Genomic DNA, 11,314 nt, shown 5'->3' with positions numbered 1-11,314 from the left:
CATTTAAAGATCAATCTTTAGCAAATAATACAATTAGAAAAGATAAGAGGTTGATTACACCATTGGATCAGATTATGTATCAAATTCGGTTACTATCTTGTTATAAAATTCAGAATAGGTGCAGGATCAAGCCTTTTTCAACATTTCTTTGAGGTCTTTTTTCTTTTGTTCACCGAGTGCAATTTTCTTGGAGTAACACTGCAGGAGGTCTTTTACAACCTTTGGTTTCTTGATCAACTGGAAATTGTAGAATTCATCACTGTATGAGTTGGACTTTGTTTTTCGAACTTCATGACTTTGATTTCACTTAATCTTAATTCTTTAACATTAATCGGTCCCATTTGTGTAGGGAGACACTTCACATTCTTAAAATCATCGTACTGCATTTCACGAACACAGAACGGTTGCCCTTGTTTTCTCGCAGAGCGAATTGCAGTAATAAGGGTTTCTGGAACGAATATGGGTCCCCCTTTTCTCAGCCTCTGTATTTGCTTTTCAATAAGAGAATGTGCTGAATCACCTTCATTCTGAGTGTGGCCCTTGATTAGGAATTTATGGGTAATTGACGCAACAGGCAAATTAGTCACAGCATACAAATACAATGCCAGCATAAATCTATTCTTTTGCTGCCCAGCACAATTATCAGAATAAAAAATTATCTCAATGTCTTGTCCTTCATTCTTATCACATAGATTTTCTATGTAATTGAGGATGCAAGTGCCAATTTCATTCACTCCTCGCTGACCATTTGTTTCATCCCACACAAAACAGTCACAGGCATTCGTCTTCAGATCATAAACTGTGAAATTTAGGACATTTAATTTTGATTTTTAGTAAAAGATGGACACGTCACCTTGTGGGAGTTGTAACGGCTTGTAGATCATACACAGCTACTATAGCATTTCCTTCGGTCTTATCTTGCTGTTTTTCTTTTCTTGAAAGCTGCTCTTCAGATTGATGTATGTCATATTTTTCTTTCAAGTTATCTTTAGCTTCTCCCTCTGCATTGTTAAACAGCACACACACATCACACTGATCTTTCTTTGGAGTGAAGAAAGAAATATTGAACTCATTCACAAACACACTGTGGAACATCGTGTAGTTTGCATAGGGCTTATTGTTTTCTTTCGATTCTTTGACATAATCCCTGTGAATGTCTGCCAGGCTTCGAGACCCACAAATGAATGTCCTATTTGTTTTTGCCCTTGTGTAGTGACTTTCGATTCTAGGAATCGAGTTGATGTGAGCTCTAATGCCTTCTTTAAATTGTGGATCAAGCGTAGGTTGCTTTCCATGTTTTCCTCTTCTATCTCCCTCAGGCATCACCTCTGCTACTTTGTTTTGTTTAGCTAATGCTGTTCTAATAACCCTATCATTTATATCTAGAGTATTCATGAAAAAAGTTTTGCAGACTCTTATTAATATACCATCCACTGGAAAGGAATAGGAAATGTTGTTTCCCCTTGGTCCACGCTTTCTGTCTTCCCTTATATATCTGTAAGCTGGCTTTATAATATCGGTACATTTTATTATGTACTCTCTTTGAAGGTCGACATCCCCCAGGCTCCAGTATGATTAAAAAATTTGAACTCTTTGTTCATGAGAGATTTTATTGATGCAATTTTTCCTGCAAATTTCTCTACAAGCAGGTTTGATTTTCCGTGCCTCTCGCTGTTTTTTATTTTTTCCTGTTGTTTCATAAGTAAGTCCCATATTCCTCCGCATTTTATTAATATTCCGTTTCCACGCAGTCGGCTTCAGTTTTCTTTTCTTTGACTTTTTCGGGCTATCCAATTCACTGGCATTCATTTCCACGTTGTCACTCGAATCATATTCAGTATTAACATCTGGAACATAGTCTTTATCTAGATCAGAGTCATCACTGCAAGAAATGTCTTCATTTTTTTCATCTGATGAGTCACTTGATGATGAAGATGATCCACTGGAAGACGATCCACTGGAAGACGATCCATTGGAAGACGATCCACTGGAGGACAATCCAGCTGAAGATGAAAAACAACACATACAAATTTAATTCTTCCGAATTTTGTGGCTTAATTTCAACTTTCATAAGTTCGACTAACACAAATCTGTAGATTAAAGCTACTTTGACAACATAGGCCTATATGGAAAATAATCAAGCACAACAGTACTCTGTCCAGTACAGTACAGTAATGGCTAGGCTGTATTTTGAGGTGCACGAATTCGAGTCCCAGCACCGCCTGAATGCATTTTTCATCTGTTATTTTTCAAATAATTAGTTGGAGGAGCTGAATTTGTTCTACCAACAACGAGCTTGTGAAAATCGAAATTAAGTCAGAATATTTGGCAAAAAATAAATTTAGATAAAATACATCAAGTGGAAGGTGAAAATATGATTAAAATAACACTGTGTAAAGGAAATATAAAATCAAACACAAACTATAATAGAAAAACTATCATAGCAGTTATTTTTAAATAAAATTCCTTACCTAACTTGGATCCACTTGCTTCTGCCAACACAGCCTGAGCATCTGGTGTTACAGAGTTTAAATCATGATCTATTTGACGACCATCTATTGTCTCATCAGATCCAATTAGGCCTAGTTGAATTGCCAAAAAAAAAAAAAAAAAATACATGCTTTATAACATAATATAGCATAATATATCGCAACTAGATAAACAACTTTTTCCATTAATTTTTTTTTTTTTTGCAAATTATTGACTTTAAATAGGAGAAACGGGTGTCCTCCTAAACAGCAGTCAACCCCGGTTACCCTGAACTCCTAGCGGCTCAATTTGCAAAACTTGTCTAGAATCACTTTATACATGAAATACATAGGCCTAACTCACCTGATACCGATCCACCTCTCTCAATAGACTGTTTAGATTCTTCTTTTCTTTGCAGTGCTCTATGCAAGAGTTTTTGTCCACAGGAAAGCATAGTTTATCATGAATAGATTCTGAAAAGCATTGTAGTAATTAAAAATCACTGTAATTTTTTGTGTATAAACCGACATTAATCATGTTACAACACGGCGAATTACGATTTTGTTAAAACTGTTTTCTGCAAGACAGCTGTAATTCATTATATAACATTTAGTTAGTAAATAAAAGATTGGTGGTTTTGTTGTTAAAGAGATGCAAGTCATAATACATCAAATGTTTTCTCGGACTTTTTGTTCAATAATGCCACATTTTGCTTTACCGTGCACCTTTCTATTCAAATTATTCTACAAGAAAGATGCAATTTGGGTTATCACGTCAAGTCACTTTCAAAGTAGTTAATACTTCAATGCAAGAAAGTCTTAACAACAAATAAAACACCACTAGTGAACTCTCACTTTAACTGAAAAAGAGGCGTAAAACCTGCTTACAACAGTCTCGCACAAAATTCAAATGATGCTTCCTCTATAACTACCAATGTAACACTGACTTACAACACTGTTTTCACAAACTGCACCGAGATTTTGATTTAGACTTAAAATCTTCCCAGCGCCATCTCTCGGCCAAAAATGCACTTAGACTTACGACTTTATTACCAAAAGACGCAGAATTAAATGGGCAATCTTATGAGCTATGTAACTCAAAAATTCAAATTTTTGAGTTACAACAGTCTTGTAATGATGGAGCGATATATATATATATATATATATATATATATATATATATATATATATATATATATATATATATATATATATATATATATATATATATATATATATATTATATATATATATATATATATATATATATATATATATATATATATATATATATATATATATATATATATATATATATATATATATATATATATATATATATAAGATTGTCCCAACGTGTATAGTTTCTCTACAAATGTAAACATAACATAATCTCTCTCTCTCTCTCTCTCTCTCTCTCTCTCTCTCTCGCTGTGATGACATGCCATTTGCTGGAAGGGTTGGAAGTAGCCAGTCACACAGCAGGGTACCAGCTTTTCTCATTGCTGATTTGCTTGTAGCACTACACGCTATTGGCTGGAAGGGTTGGAAGTAGCCAATCACACAGCTTGTAGCTCCGATGCTTTGTGTATGTACTGTCACTGGTGTATGAGTTTATTTTTGTTCTCTCTCTCTCTCTCTCTCTCTCTCTCTCTCTCTCTCTCTCTCTCTCTCTCTCTCTCTCTCTCTCTCTCTCTCTTATTGATATTTGAATCACTGTATCATAAATGTAAAAATATGAAACTAAAACTGTATGAGAGAAATGGCTGTGCATGAATATAGGGATAACTTGATTAGTTTTCACACTCGGCTATAAGCCATATATTTTTAAGGGTAATGTTGTAAGATGGCTTCTAAATGATATTAAAATGTTTTAGGATGGTAGTTTAAGGTACATTTAGTGTTTGAACTATTAAAATAGGCAGTTAATATTAAAATATGCAGTTATAAGCATTTTTAGAGGCGGGATAACTTATCGTGGATTTGACTTTTCACACTTGGTTGTGGTCCCTAACCCCTGCAAATACGAGCAACATTATATAATATATTATTCATATATAAATATATATACATATATATACAGTATATACTCATATATGTATATTATATATATATATATATATATATATATCTATATATATATATATATATATATATATATATATATATATATATATATATATATATATATATATATATATATATATATATTTAGATATATATATGTTCTGTTATATAATTAATGTGTTAGTATGAATGTTGTTAGAGGTATTTCATTATTTTTTCCAGGACAGAAATTGCAAGTACAAATCCTGATGTCAAGGGCAAAGTGAAATACTTTTGTCGAACGAAAGGTCATGGATTTATCACTCCTGAAGATGGAACTGAGGATATTTTTGTTCACATTTCAGAGTAAGTGCCTAATTCTAAAGTTCTTTGTAATAAAGTTCATGAGTTATATGTATACCTACCCCTCATTTAGCTAATTAGTTGGATTCAAAAGACTAGGTCATAACAAAATAGTGATTTTGCCCAGGTGTTTTTTATGGAGTGGTCATTCTTTATTAAATATTTTTGTACAATCTCTGATAAAGATCTTAGCCTAGGATTTGGTCATTTAGGCTAACTTAGCAGATCTTCATGCATCATCATAAATGCTTTTGCATCATCAGTTTTTTTTTCACTTCATGTGCTTAAATTTAAATTCAGTCCTTTCCACTTTTTTCTCTTTCTGCCTTGACTTGCATCAGGTCCATGGTTTCTTTTGTCCTCTTTCTTCATAATTTCCTGGTATTTCCTACAAATATTTGTCCTGCTATTTATGTACTATCACTTTTTTTTGTAATCTTTTAACCTTATATTGTCCAAGATCCTATCATTCTTGTTCACACTTCAAAATATCCATTTTCCCTTGCAGTACCCATGTTTATGCTGCATAGAATAATACAGACCTCTTGTGTACCTCCAAAGTCTTTTTCTCTACACCATTGGGACAATTTTGCTTACCTGTAGTCTAGCTTTCTTTCCATTTCATTGTTGCAGCAGCTGCTCTGTCTCTTATGGCTCTCTCAACTAGTGTTTCACAGTCTAGTGTGTCACCAGCATGTACATAGCAGAAAAGCTCTGCCCTTTCTGACCTGCCCATCTCTCACAACAGGGTACTGATCTCCCTTCTCTGCCAAGTTTACTCTTGTACTACAATACTTCTCAGGCATCAGAAATCCCTCGCTCCATGTACATTTTTTTAATTATGAGCACTCCTTATGTCACCATCTCTTAAATTGGTACGCAGTACTGTATAGAGTTCACCCCCACACCATACCTGCAACAACATGACCAATTTTATGACTGTAGTTTTCCTTTGCTTCTTTCCTGGTCTTCATGAGTGTATTTTGAAGCATATTGTGTACTGTTTAATAACTTGTTATTGACTGCATAGTCTTAAGTGTGATCACAGTGTGGTTGCCAGTCATTAGATAGTAGATTAGTCTGTTCATCTATTTAGCTGAATGAACATCATACAGATGTCCGGCTCTTTTGTATGAATAATGTTGTAACTAAAATGTTATCAGATTTTTATTTGATAACGAATAGAATGCTCTTCTACATGATTAATTTTTCAGATTTAAATGCCTTGAGTTAATTTCTAAATGTATGTTTCAGTGCACATAATACTTCCTCGAAAGCATTACGTATGCTTCCCTTAGGAATTACGGTAATTTATAATTACAGTATAACAATTTAGTTAATAAATAAAGCGTGTTTATAGACTACAAAGTGCATTTTGTAATAGTAACAAACGTATACGGAGGAAAATGGAAATGCTCATAAATGCATTTACTGTGCATTTCAGGGTGGTGTCTAAAAGATTTTCGTCGATAAAATCTTACCAAAGAATTGGATATGGACTGTATTTTGGAAATAGCTATTTGAGGCCACAGCCTAGTTGGCAAAAATATGCAGTGATGTCCAGTGTGGACAATTAAGGCACTTATCAGAGTAAATCAAAGAAATTTAAAGGGAAACTTAGCTAAATTTAGTAAGCACCCAGAGAGAGGCTAATTGTGACGTAAACTATGACATCAGGCGTAATAGCATGGTTCCCAGTAGTATGTTAATGATTTTAGAAACAAATATTTGACCATCTCGTACAGTAAGCAATACCTTGAGTAGGGTATGCGATAATTATCGAAATTTTATTTTCTTTATTTCCGTCGAAAGTTCTTCACTTATGGTCTGCTCAAAGTGCAAGACCTGATTCACACAAGACTGGCTTAATCTTAAACAACAGCAGCATATCCTTTTACATAATTTTATATTACAATAATTGTTTTTTCTATTTCATATTTCCTTCAATTTCAATAAAGTTCAGTATAATCAATGGATTACTGGATTATAAAATTTAGGGCATAGCCCAAGCGCTTGGAACATGAGTTGAGAATTTCATTCAGCACTAAAATATAGTTATGATTAAATGAAATATATAATCAAAATAACTGAAAATTGAAATAATGAGTAACTTCAAAAACCAGGAAATAGAGACTCACTGATAACCACTCAACAACCCTACAACAAACATTCGTGTCAGTTCCAAGTAAATGAATCAAGCCTATAGAAACAACAAAACTGACACAGAGGCACACAAATAAATTAATGAAGGGGGGAGTAGTGTGCTTTACCAAGCACTGTGGATTTACTATGTGATTGATCACGCATTAAGGAAGTTAAGGTTAGAACACTTGCGTTATGTTACTTTCATTTAGCAGGACTAAGCAGGTACACGTGAACCGGAACTTTTGAGAAGACAATATGGAGCAACAGAAACTTTAGGGTAACGATGGTTGCTTTCACAGAGAGTGTTAGAGTAAGACTTGGTGCATATTTAAGTTAAAGGAAACGTGAATTGCGCCATGGAACTGTATTGCACAATTAATATTCTCATTTGATTATTTACATTCCCCTAATGTACTCTACTGAGGGACATGACTCATCAAAAAGATGAGAGAGAGAGAGAGAGAGAGTATGCAGGGTAGGTGTTTGAGTGTGTGAAACAATATAAGAATTCCATATACTGTACTACTACTACCAACATCTGAGTCTTCATTCATAAAGTATATGGGCAAGGTGTCAAGTAAAGTACGTCGTACCACAGTATCAATGAGTGGGAGGGCCTTCAGTAATGACGTTTTACTAGCCTCTATCTACGAGCGTGCTAAATTTAGCTAAGTTTCCCTTTAAATTTCTTTGATTGACTCTGATAAGTGCCTTAATTATCAACATTAGACATCACTGCACATTTTTGCCAATTCGGCTGTGGCTTCAAATAGCTATTTCCAAAATATGATCCATATCTGATGCTTTGGTAAGATTTTATCGATGAAAATCAATTAGACACGATCCTGAAATGCACAGTAATATATTCTAAGTATCACTGGAAATTTCATGCATGAAATGTTGGTTCATTGTGTACAAAAATGAAATTGCAAAAAAATTGTATTTTACACTGAAACAGTACTGTACAGGAAAAAGAAAATTAATTACATAATTTATTATAGCTTTTCTGTGTTTTTGGGCAAGCTGTACTCTTGTTTTAGCTTTTCTGAGCATAAATATTGTGTTATTTGTATCTAGATGCATACTGTACAGGAAATTAAAATATTTGTTGCAAACAACAAACCCATTGGTTTACATCAATCTTTTCAGCTGATAACAGCCCCCAGACACACTCTGAAAGGATCACCTTTCTCACCTGACTGGGCGTGAAGCTATGAAGTGAAGTAACCACCACCCCTGGTGAGAGTTACAGTACTTCACATTGTGCGTCCGACAAGAAATCAGCATGATTTTATTCACTTTACAGCTTCTTTCATCAATTATTTCCTTTTGGATTACTGTATGTACACCTGTTTATTGGTTGGTGCCATAATTTTCTCCTCGTAACTGGATTTCCTTTAATTATTTCATTTAATTTTCTTTACCTGCCAGAAGTGCTGTAAGTGTTATGGTGCTGCAGTAACCTTCTGTAAGTACACCCTTTTTCCTTTGAACAGCTGCTGTTCATCTTTATTGTTTACATTATTAGCTATACATAATTTCTGAGTGTTTTTGGTAATTTGCTATTTATTACTTTCATGTTTACCCTATATCCTTTTTGATATAGTGTATAAAATAAGCATTGTTTTTAAGTAATACACTAGTCTCCTTTGCTTAAGTGGCTAGACTAGTTTCATTGTATTTCATAAACTTTTCACTTTACTTATGTGCTACTATTATTGTTGTTTTATTGTCATTGCTTTGGTGTTGATCTTTTACATATCTATTCTGTCCTTTAGTGTTTCTGGTTTCATTCACCACGTGAGTTATTTTATTCATGTCATGAGTTAAGAATATAAATGTTTTAATGGTCATATTTCCTTAACCTTTGCAAATGACTGGCATTGTTTTACATTTTAACCTGATTACTTATCAAACATAGCTATTTTGTCTTGATTACTAATTTTCGTGTGTTTTCTGTGCCTCAGTCATATATTCATTATTGTTAACCTTTATAATTTCTGGTATTTTGTAGTTATGTAAGTTTATCTACTGGAAATGTAGTACAGACACTACCCAACATACGAACGAGTTACATTCCAAACAGCATTTATATCTTGAATTGTTCATAAGTTGGTCTTCACGCCTATTTCAGTACAGTATGATATAAAGTCAATACTGTACAGTACTGTACATTTTTTATCCTAAAACACAACTGTACATAAAGAACTATCTTATAGAGTACAGTACTTTATTAATATGAATGATACATAAAACCTAAATAAACTGAGATGACAGTACAATGGTTTTTCTTACCTTTGAAACTGGTAGCATAGGCTTGAGGTGATGGATAAGAGGAGGAGAGGTGGTGTGGAATTACAGGGCCAGCGGGTCGTCAACATCAATGTCTTTTTGGCAAGGATTTCTTCAGCATCACTTTCTTCATCTGAGGAGGAAGCAGTCCATGAAAATGGGGAGGCTCTTGAGGTTGAAGGCACTGGTTTGAAGAATTGGTCTAAAGAAGTTTGCTCTTTTCTCTTCATTGTATATGAGATGATAACACTGGATAGCATCATTGATGGTTGTTGCTACTTTTGAGAATCTCTCAGCATTTGGGTCCTAATTCTAAAAAATAGTTCAGGCTTTCCCTATAAAAGAAAACCCCTCAGCCATCAATTTCATTTCTTACTTCTTGAAAGGAAGCAGTTCTTCTTTTTCTTCATGTTCTTTTGTTCTTTGCATTTCTTCCAGCTCCATTAAATCTTCATTCATTAACTCCTCTGAATGAGACTCAAACAGCTCTTCAAAGTCCGCTTCCCCTAAATCAAGATGTAGCTTTTCTACCTACGTCAACAAGACTGTTAACGATTCTCTTTGCCTCCCCTTCCTGATTAAATCTTCTGAAGTCATTGACAATCAGTGGGCATAAAGCAGAGGTTCTCAACCTTTATTGCTTAGTGGCACACTAATGATATATCCTGGACTTTGACGGCACAGCAACTCTACAAGTCAGTGTAATTATATATATTATATATATAAGCTTGCTACATATTTCACTGACACAGAGGTACACACTAAGGCTAGCCATAATATTAGTATCAGTATGGATGTACACACTTGTGTAATTGTTATAATAATGAAGTAATAATAATCATAATAATAATAATAGTAATAATTATTATTATTATTATTATTATTATTATTATTATTATTATTATTATTATTATTATTTTTGTTCAATGAAATTGCTGCATCGGCTGCATTCAATTTGTATAGAGTCTTCTCTATTTTTCTAATGATTGCTTTTTCTCTGCTACTGCATCAGCCGAGAAAAAGCAATCATTACAAAAATAGAGAAGATCTATACAAATTGAATGCAGCTGATGCAGCAATTTCATTCAACACTACTTGCTTAAAAGAGGATTTTCTCCCGATATATTATTATTATTATTATTATTATTATTATTATTATTATTATTATTATTATTATTATTATTATTATTATTATTATTATTGTTTTTAAAGTGATGGAACCATCCATAACTTGTAAAAACTGTTTCATCTGCAGTGCTTTTGCCAGTCTTAGCCTTCAGCATGAGGCTATGCAGTGCAGACCTTTGTCTCTGGTGTTCCATCCAGATACCCAGTTTTTCCATTTCTTCTTCCAACTTCCCCCTTCTCTTGCTTATAATTATTGATTGCATAGGCACAGCACTTTAAACATGCTTCATAATTCGTTCCTTGTTCTTAAAGATTGTGCCACAAGTTAAATGATTCATATTATACATGTGTGGTAATCCACCGTTTTTTTCACCAATTTCTAATTTGTTTATAATCTCCACCATAGTTTTCAATTTCTAATTTGTGTATAATCACCACCATAGTTTTCATTGATATAGCTTGCCACTTTTTAACATAAAGGAGCTCGGTGTTTTATATAAAATATAATGCCCAGTTCAAACGCTTAAGGTTTACATAGGTGTCATAGCAGACATCCCAGATGGTCCTATTTTTCCTACACCTTAGCACAAACAAACCACTCTCTCTACATGGGGTAAGAATGATTTTAGTGGCCCTCTTTATAAAGGCAGACCCTCATTCCTTTCCTAAGTCGCATGTCATCCAAAAGGTGAGAACATTGTTAACTTTCTTCAGAAATGTTTCCTTCAAAGTCTTTGTGTGCACAGAGTGGTTATTAGAGGCAGTATTCTTAAACTGGTATTGGTGCAGTAATCCTGCAGCCAGACCCATTATAATTAGGTAAGTCACTGTAGAACCACAAGGGATAATACATTTATAGGTTTGTGTGTCTC

General features: G+C 33.8%; 1 protein-coding gene across 4 annotated transcripts in view; it reads left to right on the top strand.

The window, feature by feature from the left end:
* The window catches only part of LOC136850259 (cold shock domain-containing protein CG9705), a 115,421-nt gene that overhangs the window by 89,597 nt on the left and 14,510 nt on the right, over positions 1-11,314 (top strand). For all 4 annotated transcript variants that reach the window (XM_067123935.1, XM_067123934.1, XM_067123933.1 and 1 more), the window contains one exon: positions 4,758-4,880. In XM_067123935.1, the coding sequence (XP_066980036.1) occupies positions 4,758-4,880 (123 nt within the window). The remainder of the gene's footprint in view (positions 1-4,757; positions 4,881-11,314) is intronic.

Source organism: Macrobrachium rosenbergii, chromosome 21 (genome assembly GCF_040412425.1).
Source record: "Macrobrachium rosenbergii isolate ZJJX-2024 chromosome 21, ASM4041242v1, whole genome shotgun sequence".
Lineage (NCBI taxonomy): Eukaryota > Metazoa > Arthropoda > Malacostraca > Decapoda > Palaemonidae > Macrobrachium > Macrobrachium rosenbergii.
Note: the sequence above shows the minus strand (reverse complement) of the source record. Positions and strands in the feature narration are given on the sequence as shown.